The sequence below is a fragment of the Ptychodera flava genome, chromosome 9 (assembly GCF_041260155.1).
Source record: "Ptychodera flava strain L36383 chromosome 9, AS_Pfla_20210202, whole genome shotgun sequence".
In the NCBI taxonomy this organism is placed as follows: domain Eukaryota; kingdom Metazoa; phylum Hemichordata; class Enteropneusta; family Ptychoderidae; genus Ptychodera; species Ptychodera flava.
Genome location: NC_091936.1, coordinates 36,586,998 through 36,599,124, shown reverse-complemented (window position 1 = coordinate 36,599,124; position 12,127 = coordinate 36,586,998). Strand labels below are relative to the sequence as shown.

General features: G+C 38.5%; 1 protein-coding gene across 1 annotated transcript; it reads left to right on the top strand.

Annotated features, from left to right (window-relative positions):
* The first annotated feature begins 4,132 nt into the window (after positions 1-4,132).
* On the top strand, positions 4,133-10,458 carry LOC139139672 (protein bangles and beads-like). Its single transcript, XM_070708536.1, has 8 exons — positions 4,133-4,211; positions 4,517-4,806; positions 5,390-5,461; positions 5,924-5,998; positions 6,535-6,615; positions 7,227-7,390; positions 8,035-9,273; positions 10,221-10,458. Exons 2-8 carry the CDS (start codon positions 4,517-4,519, stop codon positions 10,406-10,408), a joined length of 2,109 nt encoding a protein of 702 aa, XP_070564637.1. The 5' UTR covers positions 4,133-4,211; the 3' UTR covers positions 10,409-10,458.
* Positions 10,459-12,127: the final 1,669 nt, after the last annotated feature.

Here is a 12,127-nt window from a genome sequence, read left to right as displayed (position 1 = left end):
TTTAGGCAAATAGGATTAAAGTGGTAGCTGTCTGAGATAGATCACAACATTAAACTGATAGTGATAGCAAAATACTAACAAAGCTGAATTATATATAAAAACCATTCAAAATTAATACTTGTGTCCTTTTATATACTTAAGCCCATTTTGATTAGCTCCGCTGTCAGCGACGCGGAGCTTATCAAATAGGTTGATTTTCCGTCGTCGTCGTCTGTCGTCCGTCGTCGTCCGTCAACAATTGCCTTCTCCTCTGAAACCGCAAGTCCAATTGCTGTGAAATTTTATATGCAGTTCACTTGAGGTGACCTCACTTCAGTTTCTTCAAATTGTGGTGAAATTTGCATATTTGTATTTTTGGGGCATTTTTTTTGTGTTTTTGGTAAAAAAATCTTCTCTGAAATCGCTTGTCCGATTGCTTTGAAATTTGATATGCAGTTTGCTTAGGGTGACTTCAGTCAGATTTGTTCAAATTGTGGTGAAATTTGCATATTTGTATTTAAGGCAATTTTTGTCATTTTTGGTAAAAAAATCTTTAAAAATCTTCTTCTTCAAAACAACCGGTCAGATAGCTTTGATATTTGGTACATAGGTCCCTAGAGATGATCTTTTTCAGATTTATGCAAATTTGCATTTTTAAGGCAATTTTTGCCATTTTTGGTCAAAAAATGTATTTCTCAAAAAGTACTGGTCTGATAGTTTTGAAATTTGGTATACAGGTTTCTATCGATAAACTAAGTAATATGTATTGAATTTCTGATGAAATCTGTAATTTTGTATTTTTGGAGCAATTTTTGCCATTTTTGGTCAAAAAATGTGTTTTTCCAAAACTACTCATCTGATAGCTTTGAACTTTGGTATACAGGTTTCTACAGATTAACTTAATGATATTTATTGAAATTATGATGAAATCTACAATTTTGTAATTTTGGGGCAATTTTTACCATTTTTGGTCAAAAAATGTATTTCTCAAAAAGTACTGGTCTGATAGCTTTGAAATTTGGTATACAGGTTTCTATCGATGAATTAAGTAATATGTATTGAATTTCTGATGAAATCTGTAATTTTGTATTTTTGGGGCAATTTTTGGTCAAAAAATGTGTATTTCCAAAACTACTGATCTGATAGCTTTGAAATTTGGTGTACAGGATTCTACAGATGAACTTCATGATATTTGTTGAAATTATGATGAAATCTACAATTTTGTAATTTTGGGGCAATTTTTGCCATTTTTGGTCAAAACATGTGTTTCTCAAAAAGTAACGGTCTGGTAGCCTTGAGATTTGGTATACAGGTTTGTAAAGATGAGCTTAGTAATATATATTGAATTTCTGATGAACGAAATGATATTTATTGAAATAATGATGAAATCTGCAATTTTGAATTTTGGGGGCAATTTTTCCCAGTTTTGGTCAAAAAAATGCGTTTCTCGAAAAGTACTTGTCTAACAGCTTTGAAATTTGGTATACAGGTTTCTATAGATGAACTAAATTTGATCTTTTTAAATTATGATGAAATCTGCAATTTTTCATTTTTGGGGGCAATTGGTGCCATTTTTGGTCAAAAAATTTATTCTCAAAAATTACTGATCAGATAGCTTTTGTTGACATGTTCTTAGGGATGATCCTATGTGATACATTCAAAGTATGATGAAATCTTCAATTGCATATTTTTGCAGCTTATTTTAGCCATTTTTTTCTGGCCACTGCATTGAGCTATCAAAGATTTCCACCTTCTTCATCAACATGTGTCAAAAATAGTTATTCTCTACATAAACACAGCAGAGCTATATCGGCCGCTAGGTCGCTTGTTGTCCTTGCCATAGATGTACTTTCACATTCCTTTGGTTTTAATTATTTTGGGGTATAGCCAGAAAACTTCCTAACCTATAACCATCACGATACAATGTTTAGGGGTCTAATTTAAGTGTATTGAGGTATATCCTGATCATTGGTTTTCCCTGGAGATTTTTAGGAAAAGGTTATTTGGCTCGTTAAGTTTTCCTTCCTCTAGTTTTCAGCTGTCTAAATTTCAAAAACTCGAATTGTCGCCCGATCTACTTCTATAGCGACAGTCACAAGATTTATTTCTCGACATGAAAAGTTCAAGAAGTTACTAAAATGTACCAAGATAAGAACGAGAGACAGGTGCTAACTTCAGAAAGCGGAGTATGCTACATACGATTTTCTCTAGAAAATGCGATCCACTGTCTTTCGCGATTTCAATGTTTTTTGGGTAAATATTATTGTGCTTGGGGACAATTCTGCATGAACTGAGCTTCAAAGTCCATCCTATAAACACCTTATTGCAGCTGGATCAAATTAAAACGAAAATTTTGAGATCTCCATTTACCAACTAAGCTGTTTCTCTGTCACAGACTACCGGCTGTCTCTCATGCTTTCTTCTTTCTTAAATACCGATGTTTCCACTGTTTCAAGTGCCGTGGAATATGCTTTCTCAACAACCACGAGTCAGCCGCTCGATGGCGAGTGCCAAAGCCATGAGGGAATCGCTTGTGCCCAGGTAAACTTTAGAGCTGCACTGACGAGCAAAGGCCAGGGTGGCTAAAACTGCTGTCGACTGTCTATTGCCAGGTGCAAAAACAAACAAACACAAAAGTTAAAAACAATGTATATGTTATTAACCATTCTTAAATACCTTTTAAGTTGGGCGTACAATATCTCTCTTCTAATTTGTGACATAGGCCGTACTTTTTTTTTATTTTTGTGTATTTTAGTTTGTTTTACTTAAAAATATACCCACTAGCCAAAAGCAAACAAACCCTTTCATGGCAGGAACCTCACAATAAAATCATATGACCCAACCACCCCAAGCACCGTACTCCCCCCCCCCCCACACACACACACACACACATATTTAGTCCTTTAGTGTTTCCAAAACATGATGATCCCCAACCACCAACTTCAAAAACGGGGTGAATCTTCACCCTCCATTAATCCGCCGCCCCGGCCGAAGAAAATGATCAGTCCCTAATACTTCTCCCGGGTAAGTTTTGCCGGTCAGGCCGACGACTGCTCGTAATATGTCATGCTGGACAGAAAAACTAATTCCAGATATCTATCTATGGATTTTAACTGATGTTGTGATGATTATAATAATACGATGTATTTTTAATTACGTCGCAGTTTAACGTAGGTCGCGGGTAATGCGAATTTTCGTACTGCGCTTCGTATCTGCGCACGCGTACGAACGTTCTTTCTGCGAGCGTTCTTTCCGGAAGTGGTCTTTTTGTCGCGATGTAGCATACAATTACTTTGAGGTGCGACTTTCAAATCTGGTTTGTCAAAACAGTTGACACCAAGATAGCAAACTTTGTGTAACAGGCCCGTTTTAAGTGTGACAAATGTGGGATTATTTGCAGTATTTAACTGAACTAAACTTTATTTAATACCTATTAGAAAAAGTTTCGATTATATCAAACTAAACAGGGATCTGTCGCTAGAGGGCGCTTCAGTGTAGCATTTTTGTATAAAAAATGCCCATATCTTAAAAAATTGTGCGGTGACACCCATTTTTTTCGTTTGATTCGAAATCTATATATTGTTGAGCTTAATGTATGAGAGTTTAAAGAAAACGTAGATTTCAGATCATGACATTTGTAATGAAAATATCAAAATTTGGCCAAACTTTGCTCTTTTTATAAAAGCACTATTCATGGAAACGTTGCTATATTTTCTGATATTTTCAAAAGTAGACCACAAAACTAATATATTACAATACGGGGACTTGTGTTGTATAAAATCTGTCAAATTGTTTTTACTTTATGTCAGTTTTATTATTCAATAACACTAGTTAATCGAATAATCCAACATTTTAACCAATTTCAGCTAAATGTTTTCGCGGGACAATATAGAGGGAGCCATATCTCCAAAATTTGCATGGGGACCATATTTTTTTATTTTACTATTTAACATATCTACCCCAGCTTGACATCTGTACAAAGTTTCAGAAAAATCCTCATTTCATTTTTTCTTACCGGCAAGCCACCTTAAAAACAGCGTCCACAGCCGGCGCGCAAATGATGGTTCCACGCAGAGAACGTTGCGCGTTGTGCCTTCATTCCACACGTTCTAATACGACTTCACGTGGTGGAACAAAGTGATAAACCGTCATTCATTCGCTGATCTTCGAAGATATCAGACCCAAAACACTCTGCTCTGATAAAGAGGCGAAAAAGTCACACCTTAGCCAAGGTAAGTTAAAATAACATGATTCCGACAGTTAAGTGAGCTTGTATATTGTGTTATTTACAAACACTTTGATTAAATTTTAAAAATATTTTGCAACGATTAGCACTCAACGGACATTACGAAAAAAGTCTTTCTTGGTAAATGTCGGTGAAACTCGTAGGTTTCTGAACAACCCCACCTTTTGAATTTTCTTTTGGTCGTTGGAATAGAGGGGTGAAAAGAAATGACTACATGGTATTTACAGTGAACTGTTTCGTTGGGAAAAGTGGTACTGAAATGACCATTTTATTTCTCTTCTTTTCTTACAGATGAGGTTACCAACTTTAAAGGTGTTGTTCATACTAGCATTGTTGATACTAGCCCTAATTTCTTATGACGAAGTTGAGGCAAGACGTTCTCGCGGTAGAGGACGTTCTCGAGGCCGGGGTCGAGGCCGGACAAGATCAAAACCCAGAGCAAAGCCGAAGCCGAAGCCAAAGCCGAAGCCGAAACCGAAACCGGAAACAAACTGTCCAGCTGGTTGCGTCTGTAGCGGAGATACAGTGAAATGTCAGAAGGCCATTCTAACCTCTACTATCCCAGCTACATTCAAAAACTTGTAAGTCAGACAACCTTGCCTACAATTCAGAATGCTTGTGTTGGATAGTAGTGTGTGCTAGTTTTTGTTTACTCTGATATGACAAGCGTCTCGTACCACAGATCTTTCCTTTTCTTCTTCGGTTAACAAATTATATTCTATTTTTTCTAATTTTTTGTTTGATTGCCAGTAACCATTCATAATTCTTGCTCATCACAGTAGAAATTAGTCAACATAACGAAAAGTGGCATTTCTCGCAGCAGATTTATTTATTCGTTTACTCTTTTCGATTTTGAAGAGTTTATCAAACCATGGTATTTTTTGCACGAATTGGTATAAGATCAGCATGTACTCTCAGGTCATGAGAATATGCGCATCAATCGACGTCCGGTACTTTTTTCTCGGACATACGACATTCGGTACAGACAACTGAATGAATTATACGCATTATATTGACTTCAGTGATCATTTACATTAATATTTCACGAGTATACGTATGTCACATGCAAAATGTAAGGTCTGCTAAAGCAACATTCTCTCAAGAACCCATTCCTGTTAAGCAGTGTAAGTTCTCGAATCTTCGATCTTTACATTCATTTTCTAGGGAAAGTGACCGACTCGCTCCCTCAAGCATGAAGAAACTGTTCCAGTTCAGCCCTTCGATCGAGAACTTGCTGTGAGTGTAGCACCACGTTTTGTGTCAGAGAACATGCGAGGTGGAGATAACGTCATTTTTGAGTGAATTGCAGAAAAAGGGAATCGCTTTTTATATTGTTTTATACTTTTTTGACGATATTTACCAAGGGAGAAGCGGGGGTAACCTGGTCCACACGCTGTCGTGGATACTTTGTCAATGGCTACTGATGCCCCGCTTGAATTAGGATAAATAAAACTAGTGTGTGTTGGGTGAATCTACCTATACTCTATACATTTTTTCGCGTTGTCAAAAAATCCACTAAATCCATCTATATTTCATCGTATTTAATGGGTATCATCGGACAAAAGCAAAAAGAATAAGGCCCTCCGTCCTAAGCTTGTATATATACCCTTGTTTTCGGGGGCATGTTACTAGAAACACGGAATTTTTTTATTTGCCATTATTCATCATTATATATTTTTGTTCGTCATTTTATTTCAGTATCACCGAAGGCGCCGGAGGTTTTTCCGAAGCACCATCAGACCTGTTCGTATCGATGAAGAGCATGAACACATTGTGAGTGATTGTGGTTTCTTTAAGCTGCATACGTCGCAAAATCTAATCTCTGTTTCCATAAGGGCACACTTTTATTTTTCATTTGTTTTCATTTTATTTTTTAACATTATACACAAAATAACTGACAAAAATAACAATATCGTGCGTGGATTACACAGAAAGGCAAAGACATTTCCAGTTTGGTCCAAATTTAAGACCGACAGACAAAAGAAATACAATCGCAACGGAACAACAATGATTAAAGAGATAACGCTCCGAAAGAAACAGTAAAAAGACAAAAAAAAAGACGACATCAAGATTAAAATACATGCGACTTATATGTGAAACAAATGTCTTACTGGTAGCAATGCATTGTTTATTGACACCTAGTATAAACGTTGAAGGAAACTATTTAATCAACTTCTTTGAGAAAGAACTGTCAACAATTAATTGAAATTTTACACATGCAATTTTTTGTCAGAACTGGGGGAGTAAAATTTCCAGTAAAATACCGTTTTAACCCCATAATCGATCGCTTGTGTCTAATTTCCGTCCAGGACCGTTAACGACATCGCCACTGGAGTCCTGCCGAACAACTTCGCCGAGGCTGTGAGGGAAGCTCCTTCTCTGAAATCGATGTACGTATTATAATTTCTTTTTTTTTTTTCAGTGTTGCTTTTTCTTTCGCTTGTGTCAGCTTCAGTTTCTTGGCATACTTCTCCAAGCGGATTAAAATACCGGTACTCAGCTTGTCAACAATGACTATACATGTTTACCGTGCGTTGTTTGTGTTGATAATCAAATGCAAATCAGCAATAACAATGAATGTCACGGCGCATTAAAACGCAAAGACTGGGTATTTCAAGCACCGATACATTGAACAAAACTACTAAAATAATTATCAAAAGTTGCGGTTCATTTAATTTCAACAGGAAGAACAAAAATATCGCAATATCAAAATTCGGACTCATAATGGACGTGCAAGAAGAGACTTTTATAACTGTTTTATCGTCTTCTAATGGCAGTCGAAAAAATTTGCCATATTTTACATACTTTGTAATAACTCAAGGCTTCTATAGTCTGAGCATTCTTTATCTTTTTTTGTAAAAGTTTGACACTATTGCTATTAATTCCCTGGTATGATCGAATTGTTCTCATTCTTGAAAAGGACAAACAACGGTATCTGCGCGTACCTATGAAATCCTTTCATAAGAGACTGACTCGCTAAATTCTCATATTTTCGCCGCAGCAAAATCCAAAACTCGAGGATGGAGTGCTCTTGCGATCTGTTGAACGTGATGGCTCTACGGAAAATCGAGTTGCTCGGTGACAACATACAACCCGTGCAGGGATGCCAGAACAACGGATTCCCTGAAGACAAGTACTCTTACATCCAGTTTGGAGAACTATGTGGTAAGATGGGACATAAATACTACTAGGCAATGACAATTTTTTAAAGTTGCAATATGGTGGTTTCAACGGGGTTCGAACTCATAACGTACGGTACCCAGTCACCTGGCAGAGAAGCCACAGACAAAACCGCTCGGCCAAATCCCCAATCTCAAAAAGATTGGTTCAATAACCGAGCTATGTCGTTACACTTTTTTACTGCGACTCCTCCACAGGCTGTAGAGTTCGTAAGCACTCACACGCTCGTATACGCTCACTATCATACATCGCACACAAACTTTATCGAAGCGAAGCAATGAATACATCGCTTAAACTGGACGAAACTTTCTTCCACTGTTAGTTATTGTGGGTCCACATGATAAAAAGTAAATTTGTCATTTCTTTAATATTTTGAATCGCCGTGCTTGTATGAGAAACGATATCTTTATAATCCCATACTATTAAGAGAATGATAATAGCAAATGACGTTAACCTTGTCGATAAATGTAAATAACAAGTTCCTTTATCAAATAGTGCACACTGTTACCCGTCCTTTTACCTGAAACTTCGGAAGTTGATTCTATGATCCTAACGAAAAAATAATAGTTTGGGTGACTTGATTGACACTCTGAATGGCATGGTGATTGAGTATCCATATCTCATTTCAGCCGAATTGAGGAACCCAAAGAAAGTTGAGCCCGTTCCAGAACCTGTGCAAATTCCCGTTGAGCCGATTCAGCCCGAGGAGAAACCCGAACCTCCAGTCAAGGTGATTTCCAAAGCAAGCGTAGCTGAACCTGTCGCTCCTGAAGCACCGAAAGAGGCGGTTAAAGAAGTGGCCAAGAAGATTGTCCCGTCTGAACTCATTCGACCACTACTGCCAAGCATCGAAAAGCCTGTCGAGACGAAGCCTGTCGAGGAAACTCTTCCTTCTGACCAAGTCGCCATCCTCCAACATATTCTGGAAGAGCAACAGCCTGTGGTAGAAGAGCCTGTCATCGTGGAAGAAGCTGTGCCCCCTATTCCACAACAGCCGATCGTTGAACAGCCGAAGATTGTCGAAGAGGCGGTGCCAGAAGAGCCTGTCATCGTGGAAGAAGCTGTGCCCCCTGTTCCACAACAGCCGGTCGTTGAACAACCGAAGATTGTCGAAGAGGCGGCGCCACCGGTTATTGTTCCAGAGCAGCCAGTCGTTGAAGAGAAGCCAATAATTGCGGAAGAGGCAGTCCCTCCAGCACCACAGCAGCCTGTCGTAGTGGCACCAAAGGTTGTCGAAGAAGTCGCACCACATGTTCCAGAACAACCTGTTATCGCAGAACCGGCCATCGTCGAAAAGGTACCACCGCCTGCCGTCCCACCACAGCCTGTTGCAGAAGAACCCAAGGTCGTCGAAGAGTTGGCACCCCCAGTGCCTCAGGAGCCAGTGGTTGAAGAACCAAAGACAGTAGTCGAAGAAGCTCCTGCTGTTGTCGAAGAGGTTCCTCCTCCCGTACAAGCTAAGCCTGTCATTGAGGAGTCTCATAACGTTGTGATTCAGCCCCCAGCGCCAGTCGCGCCCATCGAAATTGAAAAGCCTGCTGTTGAACATCCGCCGAAGGTTGCCGAAGAGAAACCCGCCGAGCCCGTCGCTCCGAAAGAACCAGAGGTCATCGAGGAAGAAACTGAGGTAACCGAAGAAAAAGTGGCCCCTCAACCCGAAGAACCCGCTGCTCCGCACGAACCAGTCGAAGTCAAACCAGCTGAGAAGGAAGAGCCCGCACCGGCTCCGGCGAAAGAGACAGTAGCTACTTTCAAGGAGGCTGAAGAAGAGGCGAAGGAAGAGGCAAGGAAGCCAGAAGCTCCCGGAGAGCAAAAACCACTACATCTCCCCGTCTTGGATGCGTCAGCAGCAAAGGGACTAATGGAAGGTGAGGGATTCACAAGAGCATATTTCGGTTTAATGCATCATTTCTTCCATGGTTTTGCCCAAACTTACCATGTACAGGTTCAATGTTGCCATCATAAAAAAGAAGCTCGTCAAAAGATTGAAAATGGCGAGATTCATGACAACGAACTAGTACAGTAAAGACTCAGTAATACAGATAAACAACGAGATATAGTAGATCAGACCATATAAACAAAATGTTTTTATTTATTTATTTATTTATTTATTTATTTATTATTTATTTATTTATTTGTTTGTTTATTTATTTATTTATTATTTATTTATTTATTTATTTATTTATTTATGTACTAGCTGGGAACAACGGGCTTTCGCCCAATTACAGTTTCAGGAATAGAAAAAGAAACTAACAAAGAGCACAACAAAGAAACAAAGACAGTAACAACACAGTTAAAAAGAACAATCATTGGTAAAAAAATACAGATCTAAAAAGAATAAACATTATTAAATAAAAATCTGCGAAATTGTCCATAGTTACAATTAAAACTATCAAAAGTCTCATTGTTTAAAATACTATTCAATTTTTTCATAGTTCTTTGTAAAAATGCTGAAGAATTTTGTTTCTGGTAACTACAGATACTCTATATACAACCCTACGACTCTAAAATGTTTTCTCATTTTCAAAGATCATGCATGATTTTGCCTAATTTTGCCACTTTCCGATGGTCATACTCAAATAACAACAAAAAAGTGAAAAAGTTCCCGGCCGACCTACATTATTTCCTGAGCGCATGTTCAAGGACTCGGAAGCAGACAATTTTTTACACCTTGTAGCAGAAAGTGAATGTCTCATTTTAAATTAGATGTGAAAACTATTGTTGTAGTTTAAAAAACGCATAAAGCAAGTAAAGATATTACTTTTTCATGAACAATAACATAAACGCTGATTCTTTCGTTTGTTCTCTTTTTCAGTGCTGGACAATCTCCAAACTGTCGCTGAAGGCAAGGTGGCTATAAGCCTGGACATCAACGACCCTTACGAGCTGGGGCTGTTGCTGCGTTACCTACGCAAACGATCAGGACTCCTTCGCAACATCGGAGACAGTGACGTCAAGAAGCAAGTTTTGGATGCCCTTGATGACGACAAAAAGAACACTTAGGCGCAAAAAAAATACTAAAATATTGGGAAAAAAGTAAAAGTAATAAAAGTCATTAAGACAAAAAACATTTTTTCCAGTGTCTCCTTCGTGTTCAGCGTTAAATGTGTGGCAGCACTGTATCATACACCGCACTGTTCCCCTTCATAATGTGATATCCCCAACCCTTATTTTTGAACCTTCAATGTTTTAACAGGACTGGTTTAAAATTTACTTCGACATAATATTCCAAACCTTTGAATTCTTGTCATGTCCCTATCCAGTATATAAAATTTCCTAATTCTGATGTGAACACCATGAATAGCACATCTGATGTTTGAAGGACATTTTCAAAAATGTTTCTCCATGATTTCGATCATTTCTACAAACCAGGTTTTAGTCAGCTCTAATGGCCATCTTTGGAATATGATGGCACACTACTTTTAGGTCAATAATTCAATATCTTTGATAGGCAATTTTAACCGTTTCAGGAGGTCGTTCTATACATTTGTTTAGTCGTTCTAGCCTAGGGCTATATTAGCTATGGCTTTCCAGAATATCCAACGAAATCAACAGGCGATAAACAACTCAAAGCGCTGTACAAAGAAACGCGTGCGAAAGCCGACGAACGTAGGAACAGGCGAACACCGCGATCACTGTCGAACGCTTTCGCGTTCCGAACAGGTAACGTTCACGATACTGCTGCATGTGACTCAGAACAGCGCAGGCGCGTGAATGTTTCCGCCTAATGTCACGTTGAGATAGTTTCACATCTGAAAACTTCATTTTCAGATTGTTCCATCTCATGATAACTGAAAACTAAAATATTAGGCATTTGCCGGCCTAAAAGCAATGACATTGTCACTTTCTTTGATATTGCACGTAGTCTCAAGTAGACCTTTTTGCAGGCTGGTATTCTCCTGTCGAGTGGCATCTTGCTGTTCTCGGTCCCATTTCACTGTTTTAAATATATCACGCAGTACGATTTCGGTTCTACATAGCCCACATTGCCTTATTGATATTTCGGCCCCCAAGCCGCAGGTAGCTGACTTACTGTAGCATTGCTAGTTTCTCAAAATAAAGGTACATTTCTAGAATGATCATTTGCGAGCGATATTCAGGCTGTGAGAGGAAGCAAGTTCGCTACTGACCAAAGGTGCAAGATGATATACTGGTGAGAGTCACAAACGCCAAGAGAAACAGCCTGGTCACCATTTTATTTTCACTGGTTCTTCTGTTCTCTCTTACTGTTTTATCCTAAAATATTGCATTGCGACACCACTTTATGAAATACTACACTTTTCAAAACTCTTTCTCATACCGAGTCTTTTGTGAACGTTTCCAGAAATCCTTGCATTTGTGCAATGCTGACACGTGACTGCGCATTTCCAATGGGTCTGGTCTTCTTCGGTATGAGAAGACGTTGTGGAAATTTTAAGTTGTGTCAGTTTTTCGAGATGAAAATGGCAAGATTATTTTTTCTTTGCAAAATGACCTGTACATCCTTTCGTGAATATGGCATCGTACAAATTCGTTTCTTGGTCAGCAATCCGATTGCTTTTATGCACAGGTAAGCAATTTATGGGAAATGTTTAAGAAATATACTCTGAAAGGAAACGAATGCACGCTACATGCGTCTCAAGGTAATATGCACCTCGAAAGTGAAAGACTTAAACTTTTGCTCAAATTTTCCTCAGTGAAACTTTTAACCATTCTCTTACCAAAGCAAGAATGAAAATCAGG

Bases quoted from the DNA above. Each gene is read 5' to 3' on its own strand.
- LOC139139672 (XM_070708536.1), top strand. From the start codon at position 4,517: ATGAGGTTACCAACTTTAAAGGTGTTGTTCATACTAGCATTGTTGATA. The intron at 7,391-8,034 runs GTAAGATGGGAC...ATCTCATTTCAG, and splicing joins CCAGTTTGGAGAACTATGTG to CCGAATTGAGGAACCCAAAG. The intron at 9,274-10,220 runs GTGAGGGATTCA...TCTCTTTTTCAG, and splicing joins AGCAAAGGGACTAATGGAAG to TGCTGGACAATCTCCAAACT.